General features: G+C 36.5%; 2 protein-coding genes across 2 annotated transcripts in view; one reads left to right on the top strand and one right to left on the bottom strand.

Annotated features, from left to right (window-relative positions):
- gchfr (GTP cyclohydrolase I feedback regulator) overlaps positions 1-329 on the top strand; it is a 4,380-nt gene extending 4,051 nt beyond the window's left edge. The window contains exon 5 of the transcript XR_014625761.1: positions 119-329. The gene's annotated coding sequence lies outside the window, so the exon portion shown is untranslated. The remainder of the gene's footprint in view (positions 1-118) is intronic.
- A 63-nt stretch (positions 330-392) lies between these two features.
- dnajc17 (DnaJ (Hsp40) homolog, subfamily C, member 17) overlaps positions 393-12,500 on the bottom strand; it is a 60,852-nt gene continuing 48,744 nt past the window's right edge. Inside the window, exon 11 of the mRNA XM_084393614.1 lies at positions 393-602. Coding sequence (XP_084249740.1) covers positions 483-602 — 120 coding nt within the window. The 3' untranslated portion in view covers positions 393-482. The remainder of the gene's footprint in view (positions 603-12,500) is intronic.

Raw genomic sequence — 12,500 nt, 5'->3', positions numbered from 1 at the left:
GGGAACTGTTTTCATGTCCATATTTCATAATTTTCTTGTTGTATCAGAATACTTAGAATGATTGATAATAGATAATAATAACTGAGTAATATAATAATGACACTGTTGTCTTCTGTAGAGCTGCTTATATCTGACCTGAACTTGATTGAAGAACTTCAACATCGATCGACACAGTTACTGAACTGAATCAACACTGAACTGAATCAACACTGAACTGAATCGAGCTATTGTCTTCAGTAGAGCTGCTTTACAGCAGAATCAAATATGAAATAGAATTTTTCAACATTAACTCTGTTATTTTCATGTTCATTAAAGTGAAGATGAATGTCTCTGTTTATGTCACGATCCTCCTGCCGTAGAAAAGCACCATATGAATATTCAAGGCAAAAATGTTCGTTCCAAAAGGGCTTTATTGATGTTTGGGTGTTTAATTCCTGTAAAATCAAAGGTCAAAGTGAGTGTGTGTGTGAGTGTGTGTGAGGTCACGCCAGCTCGTCCTCTTCCTCTCTCTTCATCTCCTCGATCAGCCTCTTCCTCTCTTCAGCTTGTCTCAGTCGCATCAGCACCACACTCTCGTAGTCACGCTCGTTACGTAGACAACTCTGAGAAACACACACACACACACACACACACACATATATATATAAAGATGATGGTTGAGCGTTACATTCACACAAATGCAGTCAGGAAACCTGGTCAAGTCAAGACAATTGTATTCGTTTGTATTTGTTTCAAAGCAGCTTTACTGAGCATCATGATGTAAGGGTTTATAACACCTTATAGTCGCATTCATCAGATTAGAGCTGGACGATAATATAGTAGTTACATCAAGAGATGATATAAACAATCAAGCATTTGAGATTTGCTATATAGCATCTATCTGGATGTGAGTGAACTGTGTGTTAGTGATGTTCAATTCTAGAATGAATCGCACTTTTAAGCCGGTTCACTGAATCAAACATGAGCGTGTCTAGAAATGAACGAGTTGAGAGTCATGTTCGACTCAAAAAGAATCGAATGAGCTGCTGCTAAATGTCGAAGCTTCTTTTCGATTGGTTCATTCTGAACTGGTTCTCTGGTTCAGTAACCCTCATCGGCTCATTGATTCGCTGCTACTCCGGATGAGCGTCTTGAATCATCAACCTGGAACTAAAGTTCAGTTCAATTCTGCGAACCGACTTAAAAGAGTGATTCGTTCAAGAACCGAACATCACTACTGCGGATATGCGGATAAACTAGATACTACATACATCCAGTTAGAGCTGGACAAATGCCATGGAGAGGCGAGGTATCCAGAGCACATCAACTGACCACAGGGGTTCCCCAGGGTTCAGTTCTCGGTCCCCTCCTCTTCTCCATCTACACTACATCACTGGGACACATCATACAGGCACATGGTTTCTCCTACCACTGCTATGCTGATGACACACAACTCTTCCTCTCATTTCGACCAGATGATCCCACAGTAGCTGCACGGGTCTCGAGCTGTCTGGCAGACATCTCCACATGGATGAAGGAACATCACCTGCAGCTCAACCTGGCAAAGACTGAGCTGCTCGTCCTCCCTGCCAATCCGTCTCTACAGCACGACTTCACCATCCAGCTTGATTCATCATCAATCACCCCATCAAGGTCGGTCAGAAATCTGGGAGTAACGTTTGATGACCAGCTGACCTTCACAGATCACATTTCAAAGACAGCTCGATCATGCAGGTTTGCGCTGCACAACATCAGGAAGATCAGGCCTTTCCTAACTGAGCACGCAACACAACTCCTCGTCCAGGCCCTGGTCATCTCTAGGCTTGACTACTGCAATGCTCTTCTGGCTGGACTTCCAGCATGTGCTACCAAACCTCTACAGATGATCCAGAACGCTGCAGCTCGTCTTGTCTTCAACGAGCCCAAGAGGGCCCACGTCACACCTCTGTTCATCTCTCTGCACTGGCTACCTCTCGCTGCTCGCATCAAGTTCAAGGCATTGACGCTTGCTTACAGATCTATCACAGGCTCAGCTCCCTCCTACTTTCACTCACTCCTACGAGCCTACATCCCCACCAGACGCCTACGATCAATCAACAAGCGACGTCTCGTGGTTCCATCACAGAAAGCCACAAGATCACTTTCCAGATCATTCTCATTCACAGTTCCATGCTGGTGGAACACTCTCCCCACCCTCATCCGGAATGCTGAATCCCTGACAACATTCAAAAAACAGCTGAAAACCCATCTCTTCCGTGAGCACCTAAGCTCATAAAAAAAATTAAAAAAAAAAAAAAAAAACCTTTCCCTTAAAATCCCACTTATCATGCTTATGCTACTCTGAATAATGCCTGAACTTCGTATTCTGAACACTTCTTGCGTTGTTGTTGTCTTTTGCCTCTTCATGATGACTCGCTTAATTTAGTCCTGATTTGTAAGTCGCTTTGGATAAAAGCGTCTGCTAAATGACTAAATGTAAATGTAAATGTAAATCATATACATGAACAAATATACATTCATGATATAAACAATCATGAAGCTGAGATTGCACAAAAGACTTCTTTCTTTATAAAGAAAAAGGTTCTTTAGGATTGTAAGAACTGACCACTGGAAGGTTCTTTAGGGAAACAAAACCGGTTCTTCAATGGCATTGCAGTGAAAACTTTACTTGGAAGCTTTATATTTAATAGCGAGTACTGTTTTACATGAGTACTGTCTGTTCGCAGGTAATGCTGGGTACACACCAAAAGATAATCGGGCTGATTTTGGGCCGATTTCCCCCTTTCCGACAATCCTAGCTGTGTCCCGATTATCTTGATGGTTCAACAGATTATCTTATCAGATTTTCCCTTGGTGTGAGGTGTGTTAAGAGTGTCCGAACCTGGTGGGAAGAACGTCGGAGCCGCCCTGATCGCGACTCGCAAATATCCAACATGTTTAATATTTACGATCAGAAATCCTGATGTGTTGGGGGGGGGGGACCCCGAGGACAAGCGCACGCTCTGGAGATTATCACGTCAAACAAAACAATATCCAATCAGAAAGCGAGATGATGGAAGACACGGTCATTCTCTCACACACACACACACACACACACACACACACACACACACTTGCAGGAAGCTGAGTGTTAAGGGTTCAGTGAGGTTCTATAGAGGGATTAAATAACTTTTTCTAAAGAGACAATAAATCCAATAAAGAATAAATAAAGACAATAAAGAATGGGTTTTTTTCTGTGAAAATCATTCCAAACACTATCATCGCAATTTCTTCCTGCATATCATCCGGCATGCTTATTCTGAAGTCTCGCGAGATGTCCTGTGTTCACAGTCGAGACTCTTGTTGAAGATCTGTTAGTGTGTGGTGTGCTGTCTCTGTCACATCATGGCACACCACACACACTATAGGAGCAAAACGCTTAAATCTGGGTTTCTTTGTCTCTTTTCTTTGTTTGTGGTCTATCACATTTTGAAAATCTTATAAGATGTAAAAAATCTTTTGGTGCGTACCCAGCATAAAGTGAAGACCCGTCGTCCTCATGAACAGATCACGAAGGACATCCAGAGCGGCTGAGCTCAGGAATCTGACTCAACATTGAGGATTGTGTTGTGTCTGAGCCAGTTTATAGAGTTCCTGTTGTGTTCTGGGTCACCGCTGTCTGATTCAGCGTTAGATCATAGAGAGACTCTCAAAGCATCTCATCCAGTGCGGGAAACAGATGTAGAGCTGATACTATAGAGTTTGTTCTGTGCAAATGTAATGTGGTGAAGTCCACTACATCAAAACATTTTACACCCCTTTTCTTCAGTGTATAATCATGTGCGTCAATGTTCATCTCTAAACGCTCTCGTTTGTGCCTCAGATTACGTATCTTTGCTTCAAACAGCTCAGAAAGAAATGATAAGCAACTATAACGCGCTCAACAAACCTGGAACGACTTCACAGCAATTACAGATAATTAATGACGGTCAACCAATCAGAAGCAAGAATTCAACCGCTTCCACTCTCAGTTAAACTGTTTAAGACGGGCTGATATGACCTTAAACCTCAATATATGTCATTTTTATAGTAAATTAGATTTTAGTACTCCAAAAGATTACATGACTTAATTATTAAAGCAATAAGCGAAGTGCTCACGCACGCAGAAAGCCGACTCTCAGATCGCACGAGAAGTTAAACACAGTCAGGTGTGTGTTAAGTGGAGTAAACAGCTGAGAAAGAAAGTGTGTGTGTGTCAGTATATTGTATCCGTGCATCTCTTAAAGTGACAGAACCTAATAAACCGTGTGTGCTTAATGTCAATCAGAGAAAATCACTGAATTACTTTTGTAGCTTTAATAAGAATCAGTGTATAATTAATTCATACAGTGAAAACTAAGCAGTGTTTGATTTTTTACATATGATTATTAAATTTCTGTTGTTAAATACACCTAATGTGAAATATTATATACAATACATTTTATTTTATTTAATAGTATGAAGTTGAAACCCGTCCATCATCGAAACATCATTCATATTTGGCCTAAATATGGCCATCAATCACTACTGACTAAAATGTCTAAATAATTACATTTCTAAATAAATTTTTATTTCTGAATAAATGTTTCTAAATACATTTCAAAATGAACAAAATCTCGAAATAAATAAATAGCGAGCCAAAATATGTCATATATAAGCAGGGCCGTCTCTGTCTGAGAAGAGAAGAATCCTCACAGCGTTCGAGAGCGTGTGCGTGTCTGTGAAACTAAGACGAGCAGGAGAGATGAAGAGAGAGTGATTCTGCAGGGTTAGAAGCATCTGGAAGAGATGACCGGGGTCTCTCGCATCAACCACAGGAGAGAGAGAGAGAGAGAGAGAGAGAGACCGAGGGGAAGCACGAATGCCATTATCATTCCAGCTCCATGAGCTCAGGCCTCGTCTCCCACCTAACCACCAAATATCACGCAAGCTCAATTAAGTACATAAACAACTGCTGCATCTTCAGTAAACTCAACAAACGTGCAGAAAAAGAAGAGGCATCGCTTTACACATACAAACTTTCCCAAGCGGGAACGCCGTTGAGTCCCGGCCCTGGAGGAGAGCAAGCGTCCCGGATCTGCAGCGGGTCGGGACGCTAGCGTTCAGAAGTGACGGTCACGGCGTTTATAATGTTTAAAAGATTCTATTTCAAATCAATGCTGTTCTTTTAGAACTTTCAAAGATCAAAGAATCCTGAAAAAAACTGAAACAAATGTATCAGTTTCCACAAAAGCAGAAAATCTGCATATTAGAACGATTTCTGAAGGTGACGCTGAAACCTGGAGGAAAAATTCAGCTTTGGTCACAGGAATTAAATTAATTTTTACTATATATTCACATGGAAAACAGCTATTTTAAATTGGAATAATATTTACTGTTTTTACTGTATTTTTTGGTCAAATAAACGCAGCCTTGGTGAGCAGAAGAGACTTTATTTCTAAAACATTAAAAACTCATTCTGACTTCAAACAGCAGTGTAGTCTGTTTCAATGTTAAACTATTCATTACTGTGTTTCTTTATAAATCATGGATCCTGAGGCAAAACCAGTTGAGACATAAACTGACATCAGAAAGACAGTATTTGTGAGATTAACAGCATCGTTATGTTGTAATTATCAGTGGGAAACTGGGTTTTCTGGGACTGTACGGTTTATTTTTGGCATGCATTTCATAAATTGTTGATGAAGGACAGCAAGTTTGCCATGAAATACAACCTATTTAAGCTATTAAGTGTCACTTTAGTATTATTTAAATTCTATTAAAGTATTTATTTAAATTTTTTATAGAATAAAAGCATGCACTAATTCTCCTCATTTGCTCTTCCTTTAGTTCCTGTGTTCACCAGTAAGTGAAAAGAGCTCAAGTGCTCACGTTTGTCTGACCAAAATCACTCGACAACATCGCATAATTACACCTTCCAAACTCATAACTCAGTGTTTGAGTGCGGTTCCTGCAGGATACTGTGGTGTGTGTGTGTGTGTGTGTGTGTGTGTGTGTGTGTGTGTGTGTGTGTGTGTGTGTGTCGACGTGCAGAGACCCGTACGACACAAACCACAGAGTGTGAACACATCGGTGACATCAGCGGCTGGTGATGATGTCAGCGCTCGTCTCGCCATCACGTCTTCAGCAAAACTGTGTGTGTGTGAATGTCTCACTGTGAGACCAGAAGACAGATGAGTTTGACAATTTGACTTGTTCTTTCAAATTCATTCTTAAGAAATTCTTTTTTTTAAATAGCATCACTAAAAACATTCTTGGAGTTTGTTTAACAAAGTGTTATTATAGTTTCATGTGTGATACTATTATATATATTTTTTTATTAATATTTCCAATTTATTTCTATTTATTCTAATATATTCAAATATAATTTGTATTTATTTAATTTTTTATTTTCTGTTTTCATTTTAATTTTAGTTAAATTTGAGTAATTTTGTAGTGTTTTATCATTTTTAATAGTTTTTGTAAATATGTCTATGTAGTTTTTATTCATTTTTATTTTCAAAATTTTTCTAAAAAAATTATTACAAAAAAAAAGTTTAACCCTGTTTACAAGAAAATACTATTTCAGTCTTTCTACTTCTAAAATTCACATTTAATTAAAATATTTCTTTAATTTCTTTTAATTATTTAATTTATTTAAATTTCACATTTAATTAAATATTTCTTTAAATATTTGTAAAATTTACTAGCAATTTCTGAGTGAAAATTGTTTTAAAGTAAATCCTACACAAATTTTTTTCAGTGTACTTTAAGGCTATTTAAACTAAAACTGTCTATTTCAGAAACATATTCACATCTGTAGACTAAAATATAGATTCAGTGTTATTTCAGTATTATTTATAAACTATTATAGTATCAAGGCTGTATCTCAGTACAGTTTTACTTGATCTTAGCGCTGCGTTCGACACTATAGATAATAAAATACTCTTAGATCGACTACAAAATTACACTGGTATTCAGGGTCAGGCATTAAGCTGGTTTAGATCGTATATATCAGACCGTTACCATTTTGTCTTTTTAAACGAGGAAAAATCTAAGATAACGTCAGTAAACTATGGAGTGCAGCAAGGCTCGGTGTTCGGCCCTCTGCTATTCTCAGTATATATGCTGCCACTTGGTAATATTATAACAAAACATGGAATTAGTTTCCACTTTTATGCCGATGATACTCAGTTATACATTTCATCACGACCAGATGAAATCTCTAAATTATCTAAGTTGACAGAATGCGTTAAAGATATAAAATATTGGATGACCTGTAATTTTCTTCTATTAAATTCAGAAAAGACTGAGGTATTTCTTATTACTCTTAACATACAATTTGCATTTAGAAGGATGTTACTTCATCTTCTTCAGTTAAAGACATGGGAGTTATATTAGACAGCAACTTGTCTTTCAAAAATCATATTTCATATGTTACAAAAACAGCCTTTTTCCACCTCATAAACATCGCTAAGCTCCGCAAAACTAGTTCATGACCTCTAGACTAGATTACTGTAATGCATTACTAGCTGGTTGTCCTTCATACACAATAAACAAGCTACAATTAGTCCAAAATGCAGCTGCTAGAGTTCTTACTAGATCAAGAAAATATGAACATCTTCAGACACATTTGTTCTGCGTCTGGCAGACGTCACTTTGCTTTACTCCCTACGGCCAGATAAACACACACACTTAAGAATGATAGCTATAGATAACGGGATGATGACAAGCAGAACATCTCTCCTCTTCACACTCGCTCAGATCTCCACACACATGGCTATTCTCAAGCGCGTTCAGGAACGAGTGCTGAAAACCCTGAGCTTTAGAGGGAACGTCCTTCATCCTGGTCCACATCTGTCATCAGGAGAGCTCAGCTCGACACATGCGTGTCAGACGCTCAATCGCAGATCACTGGGAGATAGTAAGAGACTCAAAACTGCAGATAACACCACCAAATCAAGAGAAATGAAGGGGTTATGAAGAACACATCAGATGAGAACAGAGATAATAGCTCAGGCTGAACACTTTAAATTACCAGTCAGACTAAAGATAGATTAGAGATATAAAGCTCATATTATGTGAGAAATATATAAAATAAATAAAATACAAAATACGAAAATAAAATATAGTATAAAGACATAAATAAATGAATACATAAGTAAATAAATATTGCAGGAATAAAAAAAAGATGGAAAAAGAAATGGTAATAAAATACTAAAATAAATTATGGGCCAAGAAATAACTTCCAAGTATTGTCAAATTAAATGGAAAATATATAAATAAATAAAATATAGTATAAATAATATAAATAATAAATAATTTAATTAATTAAATAAAATATAGTAAAAAATAAGTCAAATAAATATGGCAGGACTATTTAAGCAGAAAAAAAAAAGTTAAAATGTGATTTAAAAAAAATGGGAAAAAATGGTAAATAAAAATACAAAAAAATAATTCAAGTATTGTAAAATAAAATCTAGCATAAATAAAATCTAGTATAAAAAATAAGAATAAGTAAATAAATGAATGTAATAAAAAAATGTGGGAAAAATTGTAAATAAAAATACTAAAAAAGACCTTAAAGTATTGTAAAATAAAATCTAGCATAAATAAAATATAAAATATAAGAATAAGTAAATAAATAAATAAATAAATATTGCAAGACTAATTAAGAGAATTAAAAAAAAAAAAGTTAAAAGATGATTAAAAATTGTGGAAAAAGAAACGGTAAATAAATCTTTGCAAATAATGGGGCACAAAAGATCTTCCATTTGTATTGTGTGACTTTCCGGCGACTCCCTGTTCAATGATGAAGAATAAAAACTCACCCAGAACACCTGGTCACACAATACAGACGAACGGCTAAAGCAAATAAAGCCGTCTGAACACATTATGGATGTTGTTGATCACGACGGGGAGCTTTTTATGCTTGTAAAACAGGCTTTTACACACAGATTTTGATGTAGCAAATGCATTAGTGTCCGAACTCAAAGCAAAAGATAATCATGAGAACACTGACCTAACTTCACCTGAGCTGAAAGAGGGTGTGTATGGGTGCGTTTAACCTTTAGAGCAGAAACACCAGCCACAGCTACACAACACAGATGCTTTGAAATATTCAATATGCAATATATAATCACTGTGATTTTGGACGTAAAGCCTCATTAAGGGAGCAGCTGATGTGAGCAGTGTAACATCAGAGGAGTTCAGTAAAGAATGTCATACACACCCATTATTATCCATTAAAACGCGTGTTGCATTTACAGTAAACCTGGCACTGGTGTGAGTGACGCCATCTGAGCTCATTAATGAGCAACGCACCCGCCGTGAGGAACGCAGAGAACTAATGTTGCCTTGAAACTCTCCAAGAACATCCAAACAAAATTAAGGAGACGTGAGGAGATAAACCAAGGACGCACGCACACTGCATAAAACACACACTGACACTGCCAAGCTAAACATGAGAGAAAACTGATCATAAAAATACAAAACATATGCCAGAAGATATTAATGGTCTTCTATGGAGTTGATAATGATGCTTAAATATAATGCACTAAATACAGTAATATATTAAGTACACTACCATTCAAACTTTTGTGGTCAGTTTGATTTTTTTTTTAATTAAATTAATACTTTTCTTCAGCAAAGGTGCATTAAATTGATCAAAAGTGACAGTAAAGACATTTCTAATGTTACAAAAGATTATTTTAGGAACTTCTATTTATCAAAGAAAATCCTGGAAAAACAAATGCATCAGTTTCACAAAAAGTTCCAACACTGATAATAATCATAAATGTTTCTCGAGCATCAAATCCTCATTCTGAAGGATCATGTGACACTGAAGACTGGAGTAATGATGCTGAAAATTCAGCTTTGATCACAGGATATAAATTACACTTTACTGTATATTCACATAGAGAACAGATGATTTACATTAGAATAATATTTCACTATTTTTACTGTATTTTTGATCTTGCTGAGCCGAAGTTTAAGAGAGTGTTGAGCAGGAGAAACTTCATCAGAATCGCGTATAGGATTGTTTAATTGAGCGATTAAGCGTGAAAACAGAAGATAATTAGACAAAAGCAGCTGAAAGAGAACTCACAGGAAACACTTCCCAAAAAACATCTTGTACAAGAACAAGTCTGTACAAAAGCACAACCACAGAAACCAGAGTCTGGATCCAAATCAACAATCTCTGCCTGTCAAAAATAAGGCCAAAGCAATCAAGCAAACTCCAGGAATATTGAGAAAGTCAGCTTGGCCTCTTGATTCCCTGTTTGCATGGAAGAGAGGAATGAGAGCTGGTGAAATTCACAGTTCCAGCTCTGGATAAACGTTATGATGAAGAGCTGATGTTTATGTGAATGATCAGACGGAGGACGGAAGGGCGGCCCTTTGTTTATTGGACGTGTTTGAAAGGAGAGTGACGGAAAGCAAGCATGAAGAAAACCCCGTTCCTGAGCTCTCCCTTCGGATCTGGCGTCCATCCGGGATCCCAGACGGCAGAAGGAACATCTGATGATGTTTGGAAGGAAAAAACACTGTGTTCAAGGCACTTTCGAAATGAAGAAACTAAATATTTAATAACCGGAGGAAGCAGGCATACGTATAATGCATCTGTCCTGAAATATAACTTGTTTAGTGTTGTTATATATCAAAGCTGGTGTAATATAGTGTCGTCTGGTGGTCAGAATCTGTGAGTGATGTTGTAGTGTTTGGATATGATGGTCTTTACACATGCAGACCGGGTGAACAGGTTTTTATCTGTGTGCGCAGAAACCGGCTGATAATGAGGAACAAACACTTACTGGATTTAGTTTGAGAGTTTGAGGAGCTTAGTATGGAATATTTCAAAGCTATGGCATGTTCTAATGGTGGAGAAATGCATACATTTGATGTTTTGACGTTACATTTCAATGGGGGATGTAATGTCAAAAAAAAAATTCTAATTTTTTTTTAAATATAATAAATAAAATTTAAAAAATATATACTTATGTAAAAAAAAAAGAAGAAGAAAAAAAAAGATTGGATGGATGGATGGATGAGTCAAAGCAAGATGACTCTGTACCACAATGACAACCTGTCCAAAAACATACTTTTCCTCATAAATTATAACTATGAGTATCACTTGTGAGAAATCCCACTATTATAGATTATCACTATCATTATCTCTCCTTGGATTAAATCAATATTTATTCAATTAATTGATGTATTTATACACTTGGAACTTCCACAGACTAGAAACTGAGTGAATCATTAACATGAGATCTTCAGTTTCCGTCCTAAAAGCACAACAAAGATTCTCTTGCCCATAAACGAATATAAACATAAACAGAGTTCAATTTTGTCTCAAAAGAAGAAATGCCAATAGTAATAAGTGTTATTTATGCATAAATGCAATCATTCACAGTAAACACTTCCAAGTAAATGAATACTTGCAATAATATAATTTATGCCACTATATATATATATATACACATTTTTTTCATAATAAAATGCATTAGTGCAATTTAACTTTGATGCAGTGCTGTCATATGGCATATTATTTTCTAAATTTTCTTTAAAACTATGTTATGATAAAGTGAGTTTCTTCCTGAAAGCTGAGAAAGCGATGACACAGGCTTAAAGGTTTTGAGAAATGCATTAGCAAGTTAACACAATATCCTAGAGCTCATCTGTATAATTTGCTATAAAACAAGGGTAATAATAACCGATTTCAGATTTATCCACCAATAAAAGCCATGCGAGCAAAAACAAGGTCATTTCACAGGATGGTCAGATGATGACAGATTTAACTGGCGATTCACAGCCAGAATAGAGTGTAATAATGTGCTTTATAGCCAACATTTAGTGTCGAACCTCCTAAACTACAGTCAAACCAAAGATTATTCAGAATATTAGTGTGTGCAGGACAATATACTTCATTTATGTGAGTGAGGAGAGCAAAATAAAGTAAAGTGTGACATATTATAGCCAATAATTCTTCATACAGTGACATTTGTGACCAAAAATGATTGGGACACTTTGAGCTGATCATGTTTTGCTGAAGTGTGTTTTCTTTAATTGCTAATGCTCTTTTTACACACAGACTGAACACACTGAAGCATTGCTTGGTGATTGGTTGAGCTAAACTGGTATTATCTAATTGTGTAGTTAAATTTAACAGCTGACAGATATTCAACATAATTCATGTGTGAGACAGTCTAACAGAAGGACGGACAAAACCAGTCAAATATCAACTGAGTTCTGCTCATATTTTATTACCATTTTCTAAACTATAGCGAATAAACTGTGATAATGTGAGAAATGTCATGAATAAACTGTGATAATGTGAGAAATGTAATGAATAAACTGTGGTTTGACTGGTAGTAGAAACTAGAAAGTGCTTCCTCTCTAAAACAACAACAAGTCTTGCCTCGACTTGATTCGTAATCAGGAGACAAAAGAAACGGGTTTCATTTAGGCCTTGATGTGTGTATGTGAGTGTGTGTGTGTGTGTGTGTGAGTGTGTGTGTGTA

This window comes from Rutilus rutilus, assembly GCF_951802725.1.
Source record: "Rutilus rutilus genome assembly, chromosome: 21".
NCBI lineage: Eukaryota > Metazoa > Chordata > Actinopteri > Cypriniformes > Leuciscidae > Rutilus > Rutilus rutilus.
This window is presented reverse-complemented; position numbering and strand designations above follow the sequence as displayed.